This window comes from Ovis canadensis, chromosome 19, assembly GCF_042477335.2.
Source record: "Ovis canadensis isolate MfBH-ARS-UI-01 breed Bighorn chromosome 19, ARS-UI_OviCan_v2, whole genome shotgun sequence".
NCBI lineage: Eukaryota > Metazoa > Chordata > Mammalia > Artiodactyla > Bovidae > Ovis > Ovis canadensis.
The window spans coordinates 62,527,354-62,552,710 of NC_091263.1; the positions used below are offsets into that span (position 1 = coordinate 62,527,354).

The following is a 25,357-nucleotide window of genomic DNA, read 5'->3' on the forward strand; positions in this document are numbered from 1 at the left end:
CTGAAAGTACATCTTATTTTATATATATATATATATATATATATATATATATATATATATATATATATATATATATATATTTATATATATATATGTATTTATACCCAGCTTTATTTCAAAGAATGAGATTGGAGTCAGCTATAAGCTGCTGAAGGTAGTAGTTTCTCTCTATAAATTTCATGTGTCTGTACATGTATGTATCTATTACTGAACATGTTTTCAAATGTCTTCAGAAACTATTAAAAATAATATAATTGCATTACAAGAATTTTGGAAAATAGGAAAAAATTTCCTAAAACTCTAGCGTTCTAATACAAACATCACTGTTACAATCTTGTTTTTTTTGTCCACCATTGTTACTTTTCTTCATTATACTTCCAAAGGGAAGCCCTAAGCCTCACTTCCCTCATTTGTGGTTTAAAAGATAGAACCAGGAGGTACCTGAGGGCTCCCCAGCTTTGAGGACACCCGTTTCTAGCCTGAGTCCATAACATTTCCATCACAAAAGTAAAACTGTTCACAGGAATTCTGGAGGAAGTAAAGGTCAGAAACCTTCAGAGAGCTGAGTGAAGATGCCTTAAACTCTTCAGAGCAAGGGAGCATGCTGTTCACCACTGTCTCCCTGACACCCTGCTAGGCTGGAACATGATACGTATTCAGCAAGGTTTGGGTTTTTATAAATATTTATTTATTGGTCTGCGCTGGGTCTTAGCTGTGGCTTGTAGGATCTAGTTCCCTGACCAAGGATCAAACGCAGACTACCTGCCTTGGGAGGACAGAGCCTTAGCCACTGGACCACAAGGGAAGTCCACAGCAATTATTTTTTGGTAAAGAAAGGTAGCTATAGTGAAGTTGTATATTGTGATAATTCACATTATTGTTAGAACAGGCAAAACAATGGAGGGAGTGTGAGGACGGGTAGCTACTTAAAGGCACTTCTTTTTTTTCTTTCAAAAGTCTAAAGGGCAGTTTGAATGAATTTAGGAATGGCCCTAACTTGGTTATCTGTACTGCTGTGGCCAGTCATGTGTACAGTGTCAGGTTGTCAGCCACATGTTCGAGCCTCCCGAGGTGGGCCTGCTTCATGTTCGGTCCATCCTGGCCTGGCTGGCAAAGGGCCCTTAGGAACTTCCTATGGCCTCCCTCTCCATGGCTGTGAAATAAGGAAGGGGCCTGACAAGGACACCTAGATTCTTTTTCTCTGAAAGCTACAGCTCTAAAAAATTTAAAATCATTTATTGTTATAGCAAAAATGTATGTGTGTGTATATCCATGTATATATACACACTCGCACACATATATATGCTGTTACCTTCTACCCCCGCATTTCCTGAACACTGTGTGTCATGTGCTGAGAATACACAGATGACTGAGGAACAGGACGTGGCTTCAAGGAGCTCATTCCCTCTGCAGAGACTAAAGCATTTGTGTGGTTAACTCTGATACAGGGGTGTACTTGAAAATGTCAGCGCATTCTCCAGACGTCTCTTGAGTGCTGTCATTTCCAGGAGCTCTGCTAGGCAACCAGGGGCATGGAGATGACCAAGACATGGTTCCTCAAGGAGCTGACAGAATGTGGGAGGGAGACGCCTTTTGTGCCAGAACCCAGGGAGATCCCTGCAGAAAAGCCATTGCAGGTGGTGAGGATACCAACAGCTGAGCCTGGGAGCACCAGCCCAGCCTGACTCAGAAGAGCTGGAGGAGTGAAAACCTCCATGTAGGGTACAGCAGAGGATGATGGTGTGATGGTGGGAGGTGGGGCTGAGGCTGGTGAAGAGAGGCTGAAAAGATAGCTTTCAGTTCAGTTCAGTTCAGTCGCTCAGTCGTGTCTGACTCTTTGCGACCCCATGAATCACAGCACGCCAGGCCTCCCTGTCCATCACCATCTCCCGGAGTTCACTCAAACTCATTTCCATTGAGTCGGTGATGCCATCCAGCCATCTCATCCTCTGTCATCCTCTTCTCCTCCTGCCCCCAATCCCTCCCAGCATCAGAGTCTTTCCAATGAGTCAACTCTTCGCATGAGGTGGCCAAAGAATTGAAGTTTCAGCTTTAGCATCATTCCTTCCAAAGAACACCCAGGACTGATTTCCTTTAGAATGGACTGGTTGGATCTCCTTGCAGTCCAAGGGACTCTCAAGAGTCTTCTCTAGCACCACAGTTCAAAAGCATCAATTCTTTGGCGCTCAGCTTTCTTCACAGCCCAACTCTCACATCCATACGTGACCACTGGAAAAACCATAGCCTTGACTAGACGGACCTTTGTTGGCAAAGGTCAGTCTATAAAAGGTCCCAAATGCAAATCCAGGGCACTTGGACTTTTTGCAAACACAGTAGAGCCATTTAAAGGAGTGAAAGAAGAGATGACTTAAGATCTGTATTTGCAAAAGCTGGAACTGTTAGTGATGAGGATGGATTAGAGAAGAGCAGAGATACTGGGGGGCCCATGCTTGGAAGGATCTATAGAGGTCCCTGCCACTACCCTCCCTAAAATGGGACATTGTAGGGAGGAAAGGCTCGGGAGAGGGACTTGAGAGACTGTCACATTCTTGTCTCTTAATGCTGCTTTCTTCTTTGAGAAGGTGGTTAGGAGGTGAGAGTTGGCCCTTCAGGGCTGTGGTCTCCTCAGTGCTCCTCTTCCATAGCGGTCAGTGTTTCCCATTCAGGGATAATAAGAGTATTCATGGAAGTGGGGAATAGGGCTCAGGGCTAATGTCTTCACCTTGAAGGCATTAGACTGTCTTAGATTTGAACCATGAACTAGGACTGCTGAGAATTGCTGGCCTCCACAGAGTTTTCTCTACTCAGAGAGGAAACTTCTGATGAGTCTGTGCAGTTTATCATGGACTTTTCATTTCACAGAATTTACACTCAGATTATCTGACCTCCCTGAAAACCTGAGATTATCATTTTTATTATTAACATTCCTATAACTCTTCACACTTTTAAGAAAATGTATCAGGCTGGTTTTATTGATTTTTGTTGTTTTTAATTGCTTTGGAACTTTGCTATCAATAAAGCTACCAGCACTTTCCAAATTGTTATTATTTTGAGATTATTTTAAATCAACATTAGGACAAGGACCATGTCATTAACCAAGTGTCTAATTTTTCTGCTTTGACAGTATTTACCAACTGGAAGAGACAATACACAACAAGAGAAAAGGAAGCAAGAAAATACTGTGTATTTGAAATGCTAATTATTTTGCTTTTCCATTTACAGGCGAGCGATATGTGATGACATTTTTGAACGTGTTAAATTTTGGGGATCAGGGTAAGATGAAATTCTGTAGTGTTTTAATTAAAGATGAGCTATCTTCACAACACTTTCTAATATTTGCCTCTGTAGTTTAATTCTTTTGAAAATATCTATCTATTTATTTATTTTTGGCTGCACTGGATCTGTTCCTGTGTGCAGGGGGCTATTCCTGGTTGTGTTGTGCAGGCTTCTCTTGTTGCGGAGCGCAGGCTCTTGCATTACAAGGCAGATTCTTAACCACTGGACCACCAGGGAAGCCCCTGTAGTTTGATACATTTAATGAAAAAACAAATCTGAAGATTATAAAAAATGAATCCTGAAGATTGAAAATTGTAGGTCTTTATAAATGTATATCTGACTATTCCCTCCTGTGTGTCTTGGGCAGCAAGTTCTCTGTTGGGATTCCCTGCCCTTACCCAGCTTTCTGCAGAGCTCTGGGGCTCATTTTGGGGGTCAGAGGGTGCCAGAGTAACAGGGAGGTCATCACAGTCATGAAGATTTGGCCCATGTGTGTGGCTAAATAGGTCTTAATATTTTTTCACATTTATTTTTGAATACTGTCCCTAAGTAGTGGAAATAAAAATAGAAAAAAATCAACTTGGCAGTATGACTTTTATAAAAAAGTACTAGTGATACAGATATTCTGTATCCTGACTGAATTTATGCGGTGATCTTTTGCTGTAGCTTTTCAAGAATTTACTATTTGGGGGGAACTGGGTAAAGGGTACATGGTTCTCCCTTTTATTTCTTACAACTCCATGTGGATCTATAATTATCTCAAAAAGTTTAATCTAAAAAATTATATTAGAAAAAATGTTAATAGTGCTATAAAAATTCAAGTAGAAATACCAATAAGACTGTTATTTCTTTTTTTTTCTTTTGTTTTGTAGGTGTGTATGATATAGTGAATAATCTTGGCTCCCTTGTGGCCAGATTAATTTTCCAACCAATAGAGGAGAGTTTTTATATATTCTTTGCTAAGGTGCTAGAGAGAGAAAAGGACGCCACACTTCAGAAGCAGGTAGTCTTGGTTTTCATGTCCCCATCTTCCAAGTGAATTCTCTGTGTGTGTACAGGATCAACAAGACAGAAATGAGGAGCTGTCTGTTTCCCTCTGTTTGATCTGAAATTTTCTTCTAGTTTTCATTCTCCTCTCACATTCTGAATGATGGCAAGATCCTGAGCTCACTTCTTCTTTCCAGCTTCTCCTTTTCCTCCTGACCAGCCCTTTCTTTTCACCCTTTGTCCTCTGTGACCTTTTCTTTGTCCCAGCCCTCTCAGAACTCTATAGCTGTCCCCAGTGCAGCACAGACCCCTTCCTATGGTCTAAGGTTTAAGAATGAGGCTGCCTCCCCCCTCCTCAGATTCTCAAGAACCAAAGCTGAGCTGAAGGATGCAGAGACAGGGCAAGGCTAAATGAGGGCATGGAGAGGAAGACATGGGCCATCTGGTCTCGCTCACCACACCAGTTGTTTAGCTTCTTAAGGACTGTGATGTGCCCAGAGCTCCATTCTGACCCTGAGAAGCTACATAGTCTAGCCAGTAAAAAAAGACGAGATTTTAATCCAGCAGTATTTGTGTGTAGAAACTTCCCTTTTCCTAGAATCATTGAAAATGTCTGACTTAGAATTAAAAGCAAACTAGTTAGCCTCTTATGTGTCTTAGAATATATTTTGCAGACGACAGTTCATGCATAATATCTTTTCAAAATGAACCAATCTGGTTCTTAGTCTGATTTAGGAATGTTTTCTCAGTGTCGATTACAGAAACATCAGAATTTGGACTTGTTTGTCAGGAGAAGCACACGGACAAAGCTAGCTAGTGCTGTAAAAACTCGTCAGTTGAAGAATAAATGTCAGAGGGGAAGGTGTTTCCTAGGCAACATTTGAGACAATTTATCCTAAACAAGTTAAAAACTAACCCTCCCCTGCTTTCTTAAGGAGGCACACTTTGTCTTTTTTCCTCCATTTGTTAATTGAGTAGAAACAAACCCAGGCTGTAGAAAAGCAGCTATGGTTCTCAGCAGTTGAAAGAGTGATCATGAAACAGCGAAGGGAGAAAGCCACATGGGAGGTTTCTCTCCAGCTCATGATTCATCCCACTTCCTTCCTTCTCCCCCGGCCCCAGGAGGATGTTGCTGTGGCCGCCGCGGTTTTGGAGTCCCTGCTAAAGCTGGCCCTGCTGACCGGCCTGACCATCACTGTTTTCGGCTTTGCCTATTCTCAGCTGGTTTTGGACATCTATGGAGGGGTCATGCTTAGCTCAGGATCAGGTATGCACAGTTTTTTTTCCAGATCTGTTCTAATTTCCCAACTGAAGGAGAGGAGTCTTATGAAAGTCAGATACGGTTGACATGTGTGTCTGTATAGGGAAGATTGCCAGAGGCTGGGGCACCTGAGGTCACACCAGCTCAGGGTGCAGTTGGGGCTCTGGCACCAGGTTGATCAGTCCCCACAACCTCACTTGGAGAAGTTGTTAGGAATCCTTAGCTTTCCTTTCAGGCCTCAAATGTGTTTTGCCAAGTGCTTCCCTGTGCTCCCTGTAGGGTAAGTGAGGAAGGCAGAGAGCAGGCTCTAATGAGTCTCCGCTTGGTACTAAACACATCTGAAGACAGTAAGTGCCACATAAATCTCACGGCCTGATGCATAAAAGCCTCTGAAGGATAACCCAGAGCCATTTGCAGAGAATGAAATTGATCTCAGCAAATAAAACGGTATATTTAATCCAGTGACTCTTGGGTTTTGAAAGAGAAAAGTATCGAGTGTGTCTAACTTGGAAACACCTGGTGCCCAGGCCACTGAGTGTCTCACAGCATCGCTGGGCCCTGGGGACTTTACCAGTTTCGAGATGCACTGGGTCACGGACTAGCAATCTGTTTACAGTGTTTCCTCTTGGGTTGAGCAAAGATGCTTTTAATTCCTCACATCACTAGACAAGATCCTTGAAGACTTTTTTCTAATGCCCTGTCTCAAATGGATAGGGCCCTTTCAGATGCCATTCTGCAAGATCACTGGCATGCTTTTGTCTCCACTATAATGGCCCCAAACATTTAGTATTAGGAGAAGAAGGGCCGAGTTTCTACCCAAGAACAAAGGTCATTAGGTTTGGACAAACAGCTGCTGTGACACCAATGATGTGGTTTGTAGTGCCCTGGGTCAGGCAGCTATAGGAAGCCATTAGCAAGTCAGTGCACAGAGAGCAGGACAGGCTATTTCACAGCAGCTCTGCCCCTCTAGAAAGGTAATCACCAAGGAGCAGCCTTTGTAATGCAGCCACAGGACAGTGCCACAAGGAAAGGGCTGTCCCATCTACGTAGTATTCACTTGCCTAAGTCATTAATCATTGAAGATACATCAACAAACCATTGTCATTGTGTGGTCCTTTTACTCAAGTGAGATGCTGGTGCCAGTCTTGAGCACTGATGATAGATTTGTCAGCTAAAAGGGTCATTGTTACTTGATAAATGAAGGTAATGAATTATGTCTCTGATGTTTTATGTCAAAGTCATTAATCATTTTAGACTCAATAAGATATTCTCTTGGTCTCATCTTCAGAGAGAGAGAAGCATCTTGAGAATGGTCTGGTTCCTTAGTCTCTGGAAAGGATGCATGGTTTGCTGTAGTCACTGCAGCATCTTTCGGACCCTTGTCTCGTGCCTGCCCAGGCCTCCATCAGCATCCCTGCCCCAGCAAGGTCTTCCAGCATCTGTCTCCTCATCACTGCTCCCTCTCATTTTGACCAAATTTCCGGCTGTGTGTGCCTTCTGGGAGGGTGAGTGTGTCTCCCCAGGGTGCCTGCTGGCTTTCCTTCCCTGTCTCCACACCACCCCTCTTCTCCTTGCCCTCTTCTCGACTTTCCCGACTAGTGCTACAAATTCAAATGCCTTTCCTGTGCCAAAGATATTAACACTGCTGCTCTCCGCCCCGATTCTCCTCGCTACAGCCTTTTTTTGTTCCCTTAAATATTCAGAAAACATTGCCTTTCTCCAGAAAGTCTTACTGAATCAGAAAAGAATGAGGAACTTTCCATGGCTCAGCCCAACCACTGAGTTTTGAAAGTGGAACTTGCAACGCTGCTGTCCTCAGTTGCCCCAGTTGCATGTTGCTTTTGTCCTTGCCCGTGAAGTGGACTCACCTGTGACCAGACCTGCAGTGGCTCCCTTAGAGACCTCCATGCTGCTTTCCTAAAGTGAGACTTGGCCGCAGCACAGGCAGACTTTCGTGGCGCACTGAGGGTTTGCTTTGCAGTACTTGGGCTCAGCCCTGTGTGTAATTAGGGGCTGTGGAAGTGGTCTGAGACTTTGATCAGACGTTTTCCTCATATCTGGCTTTTCTGTCCTAAAGGAAAATACAAACATTCAATGAACTTCCCTGAGACTTCTCACATTCATCTCTTAGGTGCTTCTTTCTTGCCCTTTCTTTTACTTGTTTTTTTTTTTTTTGGAGAAGAAAGAGCTTATTATTTGCAGCCAGTAAGGAGAACACTTGCTTTCCCAAAGCAGTGTCTCCTCTTTCACTTTTTAAAAATCTTTTTTTCTTCTCAGGCCCCTAATATTAGTTTCCTAGGGCTGGGATCACAGTGTGTCATGAACTAAGTGGCTTGTAAGAACAGAAATTGACTGTCTCACTGTTCTGCAGAAGTCTGAAATCTAGGAGCCAGCAGAGCTCTGCTCGCTGTGGCAGCTCTAGAGGAGGCCTCCTTCCTCACCTCTCCCAGCTTCTGGTGTTGGCTGGCGGTCTTTGGCTAGGAAATACATTACCCCCATCACACGGCTGTCTTCTCCCTGTGTGTCTTCACATCATCTTCCCTCTGTGACTATCTCTGTGCCCAAACTTCTGCTTCTCATAAGGACACCAGTCATAATGGATTAGGGCCCACTCTGATGACCTCATTTTAACTTATTATAAAGATGCTCTTTCCAAATAGACCATACTCTTAAGTTACTGGTGATTAGGACTTCACATTACTTTTGTGAAAGTGTTAGTCGCTCAGTTACGTCTGACTGTTGGCGACTCCATGGACTGTAGGCCACCAACCCCTCTGTCCATGGGGATTCTCCAGGCAAGAATGCTGAAGTAGGTTGCCATGCCTTTCTCCAGGGGGGAATCTTCCCAACCCAGGGATTGAATCCAGGTCTCCTGCATTGCAGGCAGATTCTTTCCCATCACATTACTTTTGGGGGCAACACAATTCAACCTGTACTACCACTCAGCTCAACCCAGAGTTTAAGGTTCCATCTGCAAGTTCCCCAATTCCAATCTCTTTCCCTAAAGTTGACTCAAAACCCTTCTATTCTAATCACTGTTTCATGCCGGCGTTTATGTTCTCCACCTTGCAAAGCCGTGCGTGGTCCACATGGCGTCAACTTTCAGTTACCAAGTGAGAGGTGCAGGTTGTGAGAGGAGCCCCGCCCCTCTCTGCCAGAGAGAGAAGGACGGAGAGAAGCAGGAAGCACACTAAGCATAGCGTCGAGCCACCGCAGGGCGGACCCTGGTCCCTGCCTCCCCTGCTGGAGTCGTCCCACGGCTGTGGTCGGGGCCAAGCCACTTCTGCAGCAATTTGGGGGAATGAAATGCAGCCCGACATGATGAAAGTGTGGAACCCAAAAGAGGGCCATCAGCGCTACTCTGTTAGGACTCCTTTTGTCTTTGTTTTGTTTTTTGGTTGTTTGACCCACAATATCTCTGAGGTATGCTGGTTCCCAACTCCAGTCTAATCTAGCCATCCTGACCTGAATGGAGAGGAAAAAACTCAGAAATACTTGGGAAGTTCACAATCCAGAGGCGTGCTCACTAAACACTGAGACCTAATCATAGGACCATAGAATGCTTCTCCTCACCCATAGCTCACTATCCCATTCCTAGGCCGATTTAAAACAGTTCTTCTTCTTTTTGTTTTTTTAACATTTTATCTTTTTTACACAATTGTCGGATGCACATTTTATTCAAGTTCCCATAGACTATAAACTGGGAGACCCTGAAACATCCAGGGACAAAACATAGTGCAAAAATTTCAGAGTATAAAGGTATTGAAATCATACAAGAGTCTATTCTCTTATTACTACAGCAGTTCTTTTTATCCAGTCAGATCAAACCAAACCAAATCATATCAAATGAATCCAATCAGTCCCATGAAATCAACTCCATTAGACCACCAACATCAAGCAAGCCCCTCCACCAGTAAGATTACAGCTTGCTGAAGGCTCAGATAATGGGTAGCATTTTTTAGCAATAAATTATTTTAAATTAAAGTAACTACATTTTTTTAAGACATAATGCTGTTGCACAACTAATACAATACAGTATGTTGTCATAAATTTTATATGCACTGAGAAGCCAAAAAAATTCATGGGACCTTTTTTATTAAAATATTTGCTCTATTGCAGTGGTCTGGAACCAAGCATGCAGTGTCTGTAAGGTGTGCTGATTCCCAACTCCAGTCTAATCTTGCAATCCTATCTCATCTGAGGGGGGAGAAAAAAACTTGGAAATATTTGTGAAGTTCACAGTCCAGAGGCAAAAGCTCACTGAAGACTGAGACCTAATCATAGGACCACAGAATGCCTCGCCTCCTCAACAGCTCACCACCATATCACTTCTTTTTGTTATTTTCGATGGCCATGAAACTATTTAGTGTCCCCGTGCCACGGGGACCTTTCATATTAAGCAGCTTTCATAACCATGAATAAGTTTCAGATTCTGAGACTCTGGAACTCCCCTTGGCCTGCCCTTTTCTTTTAGTGGTTTCTTTTTTTTCTTTATTGAGGTCTAATTTACATAAAGTAAAATACTGTACTCTTAAGAGTTTCGACAAATGTCTACACCCTTGTAACCAATATCCAGATTAAGGTACAGAACATTTCCGTTACCCCAGAAAGTTCTCATAGGGCCCTTTCCACCCAGTTGCCCCACTGTACCTCAGAGGCAAGAACTGCTTTGATTTCTTATCACCGTAGGTTAGTATTACTTTAGAGAAGAATTTCGTATAAATGAAATTATACAGTGTAAGTACTTTCACGTTTCGCTTCTTTCCCACAGTTTGAAGTTTTTGAGATTCATGCATGTTTTCACATGGATCAATAGTTTTTTTTTTCTCCTTGATTGCTGAGAAGTATTTCTTTGTATGGATGGCCCATATGTTGTTTATCCTTTCTCCTGTCCATGGTCATTTTGGACTGTTAGGAATAAAGTTGCCACAGATGTTTTTGTACACGTGTTTTTGTGAACATGTGCATTTGTTTCCACTGCTTGTATACGAGTAGAATTTTTGGATTGTAGGTTGTGTACATGTTTATTTTATTAGAAACTGCTTGACTGCCTCTCGGTAATGGCCCTTTTAAAAGAGGGGCTCAGGGAATTCCTATCCTGTAGGTTAGAACTCCACACTTTCACTGCTGACAGCCTGAGTTCAATCCCTGGTCAGGGAACTAAGATCCCAGAAGCCACATAGCACGGCAGGGAAAAAAAAAAAAAAAAAAAGAGGGGATCAACTCTATTTTAAGGCTCCTGATCTTCTGTTAGCAGATTTTCCCAAAGCTTGTTAGTTAGCTATAGAACCTAATCACTTTGTTTGAAGAAAATAACCTTACGAACCCTGGTTCTCCCTGCAGAGTTGTGGGTGTTCCGTTTCCATAGTGTGCTGCCGCTCCTGAGTCCTGGGCTTCTGCAGGGCTTCTTCAGCTGCGTTCGTCTTCACCTGCAGGGCCACTAGTGTCCCTGAGTGCTCAGACTAGCAGCCTTCTTCATGCTGTTTCAAAAAGTGAAATTTGTTTGCTGGCCAGATTAGCTTTTAGTTGCTAAGCAAGAGATCTGTATATCTCTTCCTAACTGTCCGTTTGTTTTTGGCTGTTTATTTTGGTTAGTGCCCTGGAATGCTCAGAGTCCTTCCAGATAGTTAGGACCACACATCTGCCCAGTGACCACACCAGCAGGGATCATGACCTCTCTGGTGTTCTGTGTCCATCCAGCCAATGTGAGGATGCACGGGGGCCTCCCACTTGGGCTCTGGAATCTCAGCAGGTTGTTTCCCTACAGGTCCTGTCCTACTGCGAGCCTACTGTCTTTACGTCCTCCTGCTTGCCATCAATGGAGTGACTGAGTGTTTCACATTTGCTGCCATGAGCAAAGAGGAGGTAGACAGGTAGGTAACCTTCAAGACACACCTGTAATCATGGCCTTCCACCAAAATGAAGTAGCTTCTTTCTTTTCATTCTGAACATGTATTTATAGAAGACTCTTTTAGAGCCTGGAGTATGGTGCTTTCCTCAGGCACCATTCAGTGAGTCTTCTCCACACTAGGGCTGGGGAGCAGCCACTGTTCCTCGCCTCCCTTTGTCAAGGGAAAAATCTAGGGCCTGAAGGGCTGTGTTAGTCCTGGTTGGCAGAGGCAGGCACCAGACAAGACCCCCTCCTCCACCACCTCCTTGCCCAGTGCTCCAGAGGGTTACTCAGGAGCTTCCTCAAGAGGCAGGTCTACAGGTATTTCCCTGATGGTCCAGTGGTTAAGAATCCACCTACCAGTGCAGGGGGCACAGGTTTGATCCCTGGTCTGGGAAGATTCCCCATGCCTTGGAGTAACTAAGCCCATGAGCCAAAAGTACTGAGCCTGAGCCTCCTAGAGCCCATACTCCGCAGCAAGAGACGCCACCACAACGAGAAGCTTTAGCACTGCAACCAGAGACTAGGATGTGCACAGCAACAAAGACCCAACATAGCCAACAATAAAGAAATAAAATATTTTTTAAAAAAGCAGATTTATGGACAATCTCAGGGCTCTGTGACATGTCTCCTCAGAGAAAGATACAAGTGCACATAGAAAATTTGCCACATTTTCTCCCGTCCATTGACCCTGAGGTTGGGACCTCTGCCCTGAACTTCAAGCAGTAGTTCTTAATACTGGTTATGAGTCAGTGCCCGATGGAGCTTGTTAGAAATGTAGATTCCTGTCCACTCTACTCCCACCACTCTCTCCTACCATACCTACAGAATCAGTAGCCCCTGAGCATGTAAATGTTTTCTTTAAAGCTCCTCAACGATTCTGATGTCAACTTCTGGTATGAGCCTCTGATCCACACCCAGGATCATTCATCTCTTGTGTCGCAAACGGCAAAAGTAGAAAGGTAGTATCTGAAGACATCACTGCAGCATGTAGTTGAGAAGAAGGATAATCCTGTTAGCGGCAAAGGAGAGAGAGGAGGAAGAGAGAAGGCATGGGAGTAGGAAATGGGGCCAGCGGCCCTCGTGACCCCTTTGCCCCTTGAGGTGTGGGTCCCATGGGGGCTTCAGGCTGCCTCTGTAGTGCCTTGAGTGCTGTTGAAACCCCTCAGAGGCCTCGTGGGGTATGGGGAGGTGGGCAAGGATACCTCAGAGGCGGGGGGAGCCCTTTCTCTCATTCACAGCACCCTTTGTCTGCTTCGCACTGTGGCCTGTCTCAGGTTTGGCGACATGTGGGCCACACCATAGTTGAGAGCTGGGGTGTAGAGCAGTGGTCCCAGCCCAGACTGCTCAAACTCCCCTCAGAAGTTCTGGCCCTCTCCCATACCAGCTGAACTGAAATTTCGGGAGTTGGGCCAAGGAGTTCGCTCCATGAGATCGCTGATGATAGCTCGGGCTTGAGGAACCACTGGCCTAGACCAGCTTTCAGAGTAAAAACTGTGCTCAACACTGTGACCCAGTGCATATTTAGGTGTGACTGAAACGAAGCTTCCACAGCACCCAGTACCCCAGGCACACGCAGAGCACACTGATGATGGCTTTTAATTCTGTTTCAGTTTTTTAAACTGCCATGTCATGACCCACTAAATTGATTTCCCAGCCCACTTTTAGGTCACAACCCATAGTTTCCAAATGTGGTCTAGACATGGTTTTTACTTCAGACAGTTAAATGTATAGCTATACACTGCTTTGAATCTGTCCTTTTTTTTTTTTTTTTTAAAGTGTATAAAAAGACCTCTAAGTTTAATTTTGAAAATACTATGTTTTTACTTGAAAGGTGCTTCTAACATGAAATAATTTAAAAATATAATTTAAAACATACTAAATAAGGTACTGAAGTGTGTTGGAAAGAACTCTGGACTAGGAATCTATCTCTTTGAAGGGAATTTTGTTATAGTAATTGCAGCATCAATGTTGAAAGGGAGAAACAAGACTAAGCCTGCTTAAAACATTAAAAATATATTATCTTCCAACAAATCATGAAGGAGTACAGACAGTGACTGATTGCTTTGGTTTCTCTTATATTGCATTGAGCCAGAGGAAGTAGCTTTTTAAGTTAGTTGTAATGGGACCTGGACAGCGTATTAAAATCTGGAAAATGATTTTCATGGTATTAGTCGTCAACATAGAGAAAAGACAGAGCCATATTCTCATCTGAAGTAACTCACTTCCCCTAAGAGTAAAATGTGGTTTTAAGCATAGTCTCCAAGTTTATATTAAATGTAGTAGCCCCCTTTTTGTTTGGGCCCCTGGCCCCAACTCCCAGTCTTGTTCTGAACACCTGGAGCACCTGGGCTCATCACTGACCCCAGCCTTTTTTTCCTTTCTATGAATTTAGCCAGACATAAAACAGTAGTAAGATTTTTTTGTAGTATAATTGAGTAGCTTTCACCTATTTTACTTATTGAACTACAGGTTAATCAGTGTTTGTTTTTTAATAAAACTAAGGCATTAGGTTGGATGTGAAATATTAGAATGTCCTTTGAGCTGTGAGTTCCTTTTTTGTTAATAACCTCATAATCTATATGGAAGATTGGTGGCTTCACATTATGCCCCACTGAAGAATCTTGGTTGTGTTTTGTTAAGGCTGTCTTATTTTCTTTTGTTTATTTGACAAATTTTTTTGAACATCTGTTCTCTAAGAGGCATTGCTTTAAGCTCCAGGAGCACAGCCATGAACAAAACAGACGTGATCCCTGCTCTCCTGTAGCTGACAGCAAACAAGTAAATAGATAAGAAAATTGTGCTCTGTGGAGCAGTAAAGCAGGGTTATGTGGTGAGAGTGGGAGCCCTTTTAGATCGGGAGGTCTTTCTGAGAAGGTTGCTTTAGGCTGAGGCCTCGATGGTCAGGAAGAGTCTGCTATGTATAGATGGGCTAGAACCTTCCAGGCAGAGGGGACAGTGATGCAGAGGCCGAGGATTGAGAGCTCCTCTGTCTGACTTGTTGGCCCTTGAGTGCCCTGTGTGGAGTTGGACTCCATAACTGTTGACTGAATGAAGGACAAGTGCCATCTTCTCACCTAGGCACATGAGACCTGCGCCATCCTCTACATAGTTACCTCGACTACATTGTTATGGCCGTACCTTGATGTTTTCAGCCAGCACCCACTGGGGACACTTCAGTTGCTTACCTTTTGATAAACCTGATTAAAAATAACTTCCTGTTTATGTGAACCAAACCTTAGAAAATAGTCATTGTCGCTGACTAATTTCCCATTGATTTACAAAGTGGCATTTTAATTTTATCTTTAAAATTCTTATTTTATCCGGAAGTGGATAATGCCTTTAAGCCTATAGATTTGTGTTGGAAAGTTCAACAGTTGCAGAGCCCTCTTCTAATGAGAAACAGTAGGCGTCCTCATGTTTAGTGCCTCCCAAGTGGCTACACCGAAGAAGCCACACTGTAACTTGTCCCTGCTAGACTTAACATGAATTAGCTACCAGTTTCATTCATTGTTTCCCTTCTGCTTGGAGTTGGGTGAACATGACTTTGAAAGTGTATGAACCTGTGGTCTGAAGAAGAACCAAACATTACACAGCATCTTCTTTTGGGAAAATTGGTCAGAGTACTGGCCTACCCTCAGCGGCTTGTTACAAAGCTGGCCATTCTGATTATTGGTTAGCATTAGTGAAGAAGCTTCCTCTGTGAAGATGTGGGCTCTCGTACTTCCATTACTCATTAAAAAGAAACTCTGTTGACTGAGAAGCAAATGAATTACTTATCTGGAATTCTAGATGAAAGCACTGTCCCCTGTTAGAGTATAGGGGTGTGTGTGTGTGTGTGTTTGTTCTTGATGCCACACTCTCTGATAATTACGTCTCCTATGGCACCTTGGGTTTGGTCAGCCAAAGGACAAGAACCCAGGCATTTGGGGGACCCAGTGGTATTCTCGCCACCCCTCCTTCCTGTGCAGAAGCTGAGTGGTGGTCTCTGAGGTTTCCTAACCCAGCTGACACAGTTTGGGGATCTAAGGGGTTTGGTTTCTTCAACAACTATACACTTAGATTGCCTGCTGTGTGCTCAGCAGAAACCAAGATGCTAGAGAATTTGGTTCATGGTTGTACCACAAGCCTTTTGGAAGATTTTTATCTTTTCTGAGACTCAGTCGAGAGCTGAAAACTGAAGATAACTAAGTGATGTACTGCCCTGGAATCAGAGAAGGGAAAGGAACAGTATAAGCCCTCCAGTCACAGGACCCACAGAGCTCTAGCAAGGTGGATGGAGAGCCAAGGAGGGATGTGTGAGAGTCTGGGAAACCCTGGCCGTGGGCCAGGCCTTGCTCCCTCTTCCCATTCTGTTATGGAAGCTGGTCACTTGCTTTGAGTGAGATCTGCTGGCCAAGGTTACGGGGCTTCTGCCTTTCCCAAAGGAAGCAGTGCTAACGTTTAGGGGCCAGGAGTCAGGTTGGGCTGTTGGCTCACTCCTTAGGCAGATTCCTCAGCCTCTCTGGGCCTGGTTTCCTTGTCTGTAAAATGGATCCAGCTCCACAGGGAAAGGGCCCTGTGTTTGTCCACCGGCACATTCCCAGCAGCCCTCACAGCACCTGTCACAGTGCCTGTCCACACGAAACCGTGAACCCGTGTCATATTCTTGCACCTCACATTAAGCAGGCTGAACAGGATTTTTATGCGTTTTGATTACAAAGTGTCACTTAGCCAGTTGTTATCCTTAAATACCATAAATACGTTGAATTGTTCATTTTTTTACTCTTCTATTCAGGGCTGAGGGGGACAGTGACGTTTCCATGTTATGCACTTGGCATTTGATATGAAAATCAACTGGATCATGGGATCTCAGAGCTGAGTTCGTGTTCACAGCCCCTTTCTTTTCAGCAGCCTTGCCTTGGGACGAGGTACCCACTGCCCTGAGTTGCCCGCTCCCTCTCCCCAGGTACAATTTTACAATGCTGGCCCTGTCGTCTTCCTTCCTGATGTTATCCTATGTCCTGACCCGTTGGTGTGGCAGTGTGGGCTTCATCTTGGCCAACTGCTTCAACATGGGCATTCGGATCACGCAGAGCCTTCGCTTCATCTACCGCTACTACCGGAAGAGCCCCCACAGGCCCCTGGCTGGCCTGTCCCTGCCACCAGTCCTCCTCGGGATGTTTGCCGTCAGTGGTGGCATCACTGCTGCTTCAGAGGTGAGACTCCCCGTAGCCTTCACACCACATGCTTTTGCAGTCTGTCCACTCTCCCTTGTTCCAGACATCCCCTTCCTGTTCTGCCTGAACCAGCTGGACAGGTACTTGCTTCCTCAGGCCCCTTCCCCTAAGCTTCAGGCCAGCATCTTGTGATAGAAATGACTGAGCAGCGGTGCCTGTGGGAACAGAGCAGACCCTAGCCCATGGCTGTCACAGCTTTTCCTGATTCGAAGCTGGAGCAGTAGAGCCCCCTCTCCCTGGCTTGTCCCAGAGGAAGGCGATATGGCTGGGGGGCCAGGGAGTGACGGTGGTTTCTCTCCACAGGTGTTCCTCTGCTGTGAATGGGGCTGGCTAGCCCGGCTGGCACATATCGCTGTGGGGGCCCTCTGTCTGGGAGTGACCCTCGGGACAGCATTCCTCACAGAAACCAAGCTGATTCACTTTCTTAGGACTCAGTTAGGCGTGCCCAGACTCGCTGACAAAACGACATGACCTTGTGGAAGCCGTGTGGCACCTGGACCAGCTGTGGGGCGGTCCTGTGGGTGGAACACGCGTTCTGTGGAGGAGAGCCAGGCCAGGGGTCTGCAGTGCAGTGAGACTAACCCAGGCAGGTGAGTCATCGGAGCGAACCACCGGACCAAACACTTACTATCCACTTGAGGTTTCAGATAGCAGGGGTTCCATTTTTAAGGGAAGACCAAAAAGTTCTTTTAAAATAGACACAATTATTTTTTTCACCATTTTGTTGTAGTTGGCATTTTTCTTTTTGAGTAATGTAGTCATTCATCTTGGGTGTGATTGACCTTAGGAACCATGTGTCCCACATATTCTATCTTGGATGTCAATCGTTAATAATCATCTAGCTCAGAAGGACAGATGCAGCCACTTTACCCTCCACAGGAGTATTTACCATGTTCTATAAAAGCACGAAGGAAACTTGGTGTTTTGTGATGTTGTACAACAAAGTTGGCCTCAGAGTTGTGGCTTTCTCCACTGTGACCTGGATTTTTAGAGAAGGAGAAATGTTAATGAGAAATCCAAGAAATGAAGACACAGAGGCTTTCAGATCACATTTCCCGCAGTTAGCCAGGCAGAGTCAGCATCTGTCCCCTTCACGGCTATCCCTACATAGGCTACCACATGCCTTCCCACAGCAGGGGCAAGCCGGCTCATCTCTGGCTTGGCCACTGGAGAAAGGACACTGTGATCCTTTGTGAGCTATCTTGTCCCCAGAAGGGAAGCCCTCTTTGCAGTTGGCTATAAGTTCTCATGAGGAGGTTGTACAGATGACAACTAGAATTGAGTAGAGGTGTCTTTTTTCCATTAGAATAAAATAAGGTAAATTCTATATGGCAGGTATCACTGAATCACGCCCCTTTCCCACTGACCCCTTACTTCCGGCCCTGGTCAGTGCACCTGAATTCCAGGACAAGGCTGGCAGGCCTGCAGGTCTGGTCCTCCAGGCCACAGTGAGCCCAGGTGAAGGCTTGCCTCTGTGCCCTGCACCCAGCAGGTGAGGTCACCAGGCGTTGTTATCAGGCAGCAAGGCATTTTTCTTCTCTCGTTAATATATTGATGTCATTAATGTATTAATTAGATGTAATTGGCCTTTGGAGCTCCATGCGCAAACTATATCTTGGGTGATGATAGTTAATAATCACCTAGCCCTGATGTCCCCAAACCCTCTGTGTTTACGCCCAGAGAACAGGGCACCTGCTGTCAGATGGTGGTTTACCTGAAGTGCACAAATTGAAATCCAGTGACCCAGGAAGCATGGACACATGTGTAGGCATGGCTGAGTCTCTTCACTCTGCACCTGAAACTATCACAGCATTGTTAATTGGCTACTTCAATACAAAATAAAGCGCTTATTAAAAAAAATTGTTTTAATTAAGTAAAAATAAATCCACTGGTCCAAAGCCAGTGCCAAGAGGCCAAGGATAAAGACCCCCCTGAGACTAGGACCCAGTTACTTGGACACCTGTGTATCTAGTCAAAGAGAGAGTGCTTTGTATTAATTGCAGGGACAGTAGGTAAATGCAAGGTATCACGGAGCAGCTAGAGGCCCTCCAGAAGCGTGGGCCTGGTCCTGTGTTGTCAGGCAGGGTCAGCCCAGCTCAGAAGAACTGATTGCTCCATGGGGTAGGGCACAAAGAGAAGGCAGCCCTCCCTCTCAAGTACTTTTTTGCTCTCTTGAACACACAGACATGAGCCTCCAGCCCTCGCAATTTCCGGTTGACCACCCCTCTCTCTGCTAGGACCCTGTCACTCAACCCTGTCCCACTCAACCCCAGACTCGAAGTGTGGGCCTCACGCCACCTGCTTCAGAATCTCCTGGGTTGCAAGTCAGAAATGTAGGTTTCCAGGGTCCCTCCAGACCTTTGGCATCTGTATCTCTGGGGTGGGGCTTTGGGACCAGCTTTTTCGGCAAACCAGGGTTGGCATACCCCGTCATCCTCACCCGAGTCAGGACCCGGGGCCAGTTCCTCTCATGTCACGGTATCTGTGCCCAGTTCTAGGAAGAAAGCCGCCTTTGCCTGAGTAGCATCACTGACTCCCTAGCTCCTCAGGAGCATGAGTTCCACGGCTCCCACTCTGCTTTTCTGCCCAGAGAAGCTCTGCATCTGACGGTGAGGGCGCATCTCATCTCGTACCGCCAGGCAGGGCCAGCTCCTCTGGCGAGATGGCCAGCAGGGATGGTCACCCAGGGCTCTTTGCTGTGACCTGCCTCCTCATTTATAGAAAGAGGAGTTCTCGTAGCCCAGGCTTTTGGGAAACAGGTGTTTTCCCATTACTAACACCTGCTTCCTGGGCTCCAGCACTTGGGTAGCAGGCCCCGTGTGGCCCATGGTCTCTGTCTCCACTCGGCTGCTCCCTGCAGCACAGCTGGGCCCGACCACTGGCTCTTGGGCTTCCCCACCCCCCACCCCCTAGAGCTGCACCTGGGTCTGGAGGGGCTGGCCTACAAGGGTGCTGAGCCGCCCCACGTTACCCAGGAAGGAACTGGGGGGAAAATCACACTTCAGGCCTTAAGTACCACTTAAAATATAAGTGAGGCCACCTCTCCATGGAAGCAAGTCTCTAAAGCACATCCATTTATGAAACAGAAACCTTTGATGGTGAGAGCGACTGCATTCCGTCTTTCTGTGCTGCCCTGGCCACACAAGTGTTGGTGACGTGGGGTTTGGCCTGTCAGGTCCCTCTGTCAGCGGCTGCTGCTGTGCCACTTAAAGCTTCTTTAGCAGTGACTCCAGGCTCTGGCGGTGTGTATTCTCTGCCTCACCCTCTGCCGCTTAACAGCCTGATTCACCAGGACACCTCCTTCCTCCTGCCTTTTTTTTTTTAAACTTGGGTTTATATTGCTAGTTTCATGTCAGTTTCCTGTGTGTATGCTCTGCCCCACCCGCTGCCATTTACTAACCTATTTCACCAGGGCACCTCTTTCCTCCTGCCCCTTTTTAAAAAAAACAAAACAAAACAGTGTATTCATATTGCTAGTTTCACGTCAATTTTCCTATTTTAAAATGAGTAAATTATTTTCTCCACATTTGTGTGAAGATCTTTCATATCACTTCTTCCAAAAACGAAACAAAAAATTCTTAAATTTTGAAAGAAAGGTGGGCAAGTACCTTAGGTATGTGAATCATTTTTAGTCGTCATCAAAACAGTTCTCCCTGCACTGGTGGACGTGACTGGATGGTGATCTCGACCTGGAAGGAGGGGCTGGCTTCCTCGGCCCTGTGATGGACACGTCTGTATTCCGGACTGACAGGACTGGCGTTTTACTCACTGTTCTTCCCTTCCACCCAAAACAGTGTTCCGCGTTCTCCCACTGACGAGGCAGTCTCTTTCACCACCTTTCTCCTCTCCCACAGTCTGGGCCCACAGTCTCCTTTTGGCTGTAAGCTCTGTTCTGAAGGCAGAGACCCTGAGGAGAAAGGGAACTGGCCCAGGTTATCTTCATAGGGTGGCTACTGTGGGTGCAGGGTCATAAGTGAACCAGCAGAGGGGCCACTCTTGGGGCAGGTGGGTGCCCAGTTCCATCAGCTCTCACTGGGCAGGGGCTGGGCAGGGTGATGTGATTCAGCCAGAGTTGCCACTTCGGCCTTGGAGGAGCTGCCTGAGGGCCTGTGACGTAACGACCAACTTACGAGGGAGTCTTCTAGTCCACCATTTACTTGTCTCATTACCTCCCTCCCTCCTGTTGACTGGCTGTCACAGTGCTGCCCTGGTCTGACCAGTGCACTTGGCAGGGCCCGCCTGCTGCAGAGCACTCAGTGGGAACAGGACCTGAGAACCTGGCAAGCCTCGGTCCTTTAATCTCATCTGCACCACAAACTGGGGCCTTGGAACGGGGCTCTGATGCTGTCAGCACAGTGAGCAGTGACTAAGACACGACTGCATTAGTCACGTTGGAGGTGACAACTGAGCAGCATGTTTTGGGTTCATGTCTGAGAGATCCTGACACACTTTTCAATTATGTGGAACTAATAGCGTGTGGCCTCCACGCAGCCGTGTCGGGCGGGAGAGAAGGGGAGTCTGCGATGAAAGCATGACTCAGTATAGCTCCTCACTCACTTCTCTGCAGTCCCTTCTGAAAATCACAATAGGTCACACCAGGGAGCTTGGCACTTGGGGTCCAGAGGGCATCTTTCAGAAGGAGAGTTATGAGACGACTCTGGGTGACACAGGAGCCATGGCCCTCTCCATAGGCGCCTGTTGCGAACCCCGGCGTTAACTGTGCTCACTCTCCTGGTCTCTGGGTGCGCCCTCGTCTGGGCCTGGCACAGCCGGGCAGGGAGAGCCAGAGGACGCAGGAGAACCGAAACATTGTCGCCGTGAGAGAAATGGGATGTTTTCCTCCACAAATCCCAACCAAACTAGGGAATGTTGCTAAAACAGCTTTCCTTTTTGTTCCCCCCAGGGCATTGACAACAATTTTATGAACAAACCAGATTAGCACACTTATGTTCCTGAACTAGAGCCGAAGATTCCTTTCTTCCTGACGTGCCTTGTGAGATTCCCTAAGTGGCACCTCTCCAATGACAAGAGGATGTTCTTGCAGGTGTGCAGATGTTAGGCTCTGGTGTTGGGTTGAGGTGAGGGCTTAGGGGCATAGAGGGGACAGAGCTGCTGGCTTTTCCTTTTTTTCCTTTTCTCTTTTGTAACCTGGAGTGACATCACGCGGGGCTTATGGCAAGATGCCCGAGCATGCTGGGCACTCATCCTTACCTCCCCTCCCCTCAGCTCTCCCCGCAGCAACCCTGCAAACGCAGGGCCGAGAGCCAGGCTCTGTGGGGAGCACCCAGAGGTTCCTCCCGTCTGCATCACCACCACGGAGGCCCGCTTGTGTCATGTCCGCCTTCTGAAGTACACGAGCAGGGTTTTGCTTTCTAAGCGGCCCATGGTGTCGCATGCATGGTTATACCCCAGCCTGGCTGCCCGTTTCTAACTCACTGGGTGACCCTGCACAAGCCTCACTCTACCAACTGTGGCACACAGCAGGCACCATCAGCCCCTGGGCTCCATTCCTCCCTCATTCACAAAGGCCAGATCTGAGCTCTTTTGATAACCTTGCACCTGAGAGGGCAAGAGGGGTCAGCCGGCTCCTACGCCAACTGGAGCAGCACTCTTCTGATCGGAATGAAAACTGGGGATTACTCTTAAGAATTTGCTTGGAAGAGGAGTTCTTTCTGTTTAAACAACAACAAAACCCTGTCAAGCTTGAAATCCACAAGTTTGAATGTTTTAAACCTCCTCCCTGGCCTTCCATGACGTTATCTCCCACAGTTCCCCCCACCTTTGCCAGTCTTCATCTCGTCTTAAAGAATTCAAGGTAATTGTTTTGCACAGCCACTGGAATGAGTAACAGATATTTGGGAGAAACAGATCTGGCCCCGAATTATGTTGCGTTACAAAGAAACAGTTGTCTCTTCCCCATGGTCCTCTCTCTGTTGGTGGCCTTGACCTCAGGTGACATCACCAAGGAGTGGGAAGGTGGCTGACTTCAGCCACTCTATCATATTGTAACCATAGGCAGATCTTGCCTCTCTGTGCCTTGGTTTCCTCATCTGTTGCTAACCCACCTGGCATGGCACAGGGCGGATGGAAGGAGAATAGAGGCCAGTCAGTCAAATGTAGCTCTGGAAGCTTTGGAGAAAACAGCCCATAGCAAGGCTTCCTATATGTCCTGTGTACCCACCTCTCTACCATCTTTCTCTTCTGCTCCTCGCCCTCAGCCAGTCCTCCCCTGATGCTCTCCACTCTAACCCCAGCCCAGGCTCTCTTCTCCTCACCCTCGCTCCTGTTGACCCAACTCCAGGCCTGCCTATGGCTGTCCTGGCAAAGAAGAAAGGAGCAAGGGCATTACAGACGCTGGTGATTTAACCCTTTTCTTCAGTGCTGTCACACCCAGAAGGCATTAAACCCCAAACCCATGGCATTAGTAAACACACGCCCATCCCTGTTCCTTGGCTCCTGCCTTGTCTGATTCTAAGGGTGTGCTCTGGAGCCCAGCGACACCTGCTGTCTGGCCTTCCACCTTTCACCTCTCCTCACCTCTCTACCTCCTGGGCCTCACCCTGTCAGCCTCAGTTGCACATGTCGACTCTATCGCACTCCTTTCTCTTTCTTTCAGCAGCCCTATTTTTCTTCTCCCTTGAGAATTAGGAAGGCAGGTTGTGTGGGAGTTCCAGAAAGGGTCTTGGAGATAGACCCAGCACCACTTCAAACATGACCTTGAGCAAGGTAGTTCATCCCTATGTGTCTCAGTTTACTGGTCTAAAAATGGGCATTAGAACACTCACCTCATCGGGTATGGCAGGGAATCCATGAAAGGATGGAGGGGCATCAAGCAGGGGGTGCCCCACCAGCCCATCATTTGCTCCTTGAGTGGAATTATAAATCTGCCAAACACAGAGGAACTGTGGCCCCTGGGAACGTTTGCTTCACCCCTGCCTACTCCCTCCTCCCCACTTAAGCCCAGTCCACAGACGTGTATGTGGTTGAATCTTTTTTCCTGCAGTGGCAACATTTCTTTCCCCTTTTCTTGAAGGCGGTGCTTCAGGTGAAGAGGAAACGAAAGCTCTTTTTCAGCCAAGCTTGCCTGGAGGAGCATAGAAGGTGAGGGCATGGGTCAGTGAGACTGCCTGAGGTCTTCTGACTCAGCCAAGCTCCGGCGGCCCAGCTGGAGGAAGCAGAACCATCGTTTCCAGGGAGAGCCCAGCAAATGCCCTCTTTCAGGCTCAGCCTGAACTGCCCCACGCCCCTCCCACCCCCCTGGTAAGAGGGGATGCTTGCAAAGCCTGTTAAATGATTTTCAGCAATTTCAGAAATTGCCTCAGCTGGTAGTTTAAAATTTCCCTGCAGCTTTAGATTAAAGCAGAAAGAAAAAAGACCCCTGGTGATAGACGAGAGTGTGGCTTTGTCCAAGGAGGGCCAGCTGCTGTTGGCAGCTTCTGAAGAAAATGGAGGGATCTGAGTTGGTTCTGCTATGCGGGTGGGCGGCCAAGGGCACTGGCTCCCCTGGCCTCAGCTTTCGGCCTTGCCATGGTGACCATGAGGACACTCCCCCCGCGACGCCCCCCCCCCCCCACCGCCCCACCACACACACACTTGCCTCAGTCTCCAATTTGCCAGTGTCCTCGCCTTGAACCCACTCATCAAAGTTGATCTGAAGCTCGAGTTCTTCCTCGTCCTCACCCTGAAAAGGCAACAAAAACAACCATGCTTCTGCCATCAGCCTGCTTGTTGTTTTTTCCTTCTTTGGGCTGTAATGAAGGATGCAAGGTTCAGACCAGCTGGCTTTCCCCTTCTGGAAGCAGCTGGAAGAGAAAGGCCAGAACCTAGGACAGAGGATGCTGTCTTATTTTTAATTTGACTTTTTTCTCCCTTGTTAAAATTTCTTTATTTATTATGATTATTTATTTATTTGGCTACACTGGGTCTTCACTGTAGTGCATGGGCTTTCTCTAGTTGCTGCGAGTGGGGGTCACTGTCTAGTCGCAGCACATGGGCTTCTCATTGCTGCAGCTTCTTATTGTGGAGCAAGGGGGCTTCAAGGGCACAGGGGCCTCGGCGTTGCAGCATGTGGGCTCATTAGCTGTGGCTTGCTGGCTTAGTTGTCCCGAGGCGTGTGGGAACTTCCCAGACCAGGGATTGAACCCGTGTTCCCTGCATTGCCAGGCAGATTCTTAACTACCAGGGAATTCCCTAATCTTATTTTTTTATTATTATTATTTTTTTTGGCCATGCCATGTGGCATATGTGATCTTAGTTCCCCAACCAGGGATCAGACTTGCACCCCCTGCAGTGGACGTGCAGAGTCTTAACCGCTGGACAACCAGGGAAGTCTGAGGGGGTATTGTCTTGAGTGGTACTGTTAAGATGCAGTTTTTGTAAGCAAGGAAGTGTGTTCTGCCTACAGTTGGGACTCAGGGAGAGCAGGGAGACACCAGACACTTCTGAGTCTGGCCCTGATCCTTGAGTAAGGAGTAAGGCTGCTGACCTTGGTGTCTGGGTCATATCTGAGTGGTGGGGAGTCCATCAGACCTTCCTCTTTCTCCTATTCCTGCTCCTTTTCAAAAGGCTGTGACCTGGGCATGCTGGTTCTGATCCACAGAGCCCAGTGCTCCAGGCCTCTTCATTCCCATCACCTTCTGTGGGCCATGCTCCCCACCCTGCAAGGGTTCTGGTTACCTTCGCGGCCTGAGAGATGATGTTTTGGCCCTAGGGACCAGTTGTTGA

The 25,357-nt window shown here is 46.8% G+C and overlaps 1 protein-coding gene across 16 annotated transcripts in view; it reads left to right on the forward strand.

Moving 5' to 3' along the window:
* RFT1 (RFT1 homolog) overlaps positions 1-25,357 on the forward strand; it is a 61,855-nt gene that overhangs the window by 20,205 nt on the left and 16,293 nt on the right. For 2 of the 16 annotated variants that reach the window (XR_011251005.1, XR_011251006.1), the window contains exons 8-15: positions 3,223-3,273; positions 4,149-4,279; positions 5,386-5,530; positions 11,292-11,397; positions 16,363-16,612; positions 16,937-17,223; positions 21,537-21,677; positions 23,667-23,734. Coding sequence is in view for 2 of the 16 variants with exons in the window: in XM_069562473.1 (XP_069418574.1) it covers positions 3,223-3,273; positions 4,149-4,279; positions 5,386-5,530; positions 11,292-11,397; positions 16,363-16,612; positions 16,937-17,104 (851 nt within the window). In the remaining 14 variants the exon portion in view is untranslated. Of the gene's footprint in view, positions 1-3,222; positions 3,274-4,148; positions 4,280-5,385; positions 5,531-11,291; positions 11,398-16,304; positions 16,613-16,936; positions 17,353-18,313; positions 18,494-21,536; positions 21,678-23,666; positions 24,353-25,357 lie in introns of those variants that run through there. The other 14 variants (XR_011251016.1, XR_011251017.1, XR_011251010.1 and 11 more) reach the window with 13 other exon arrangements.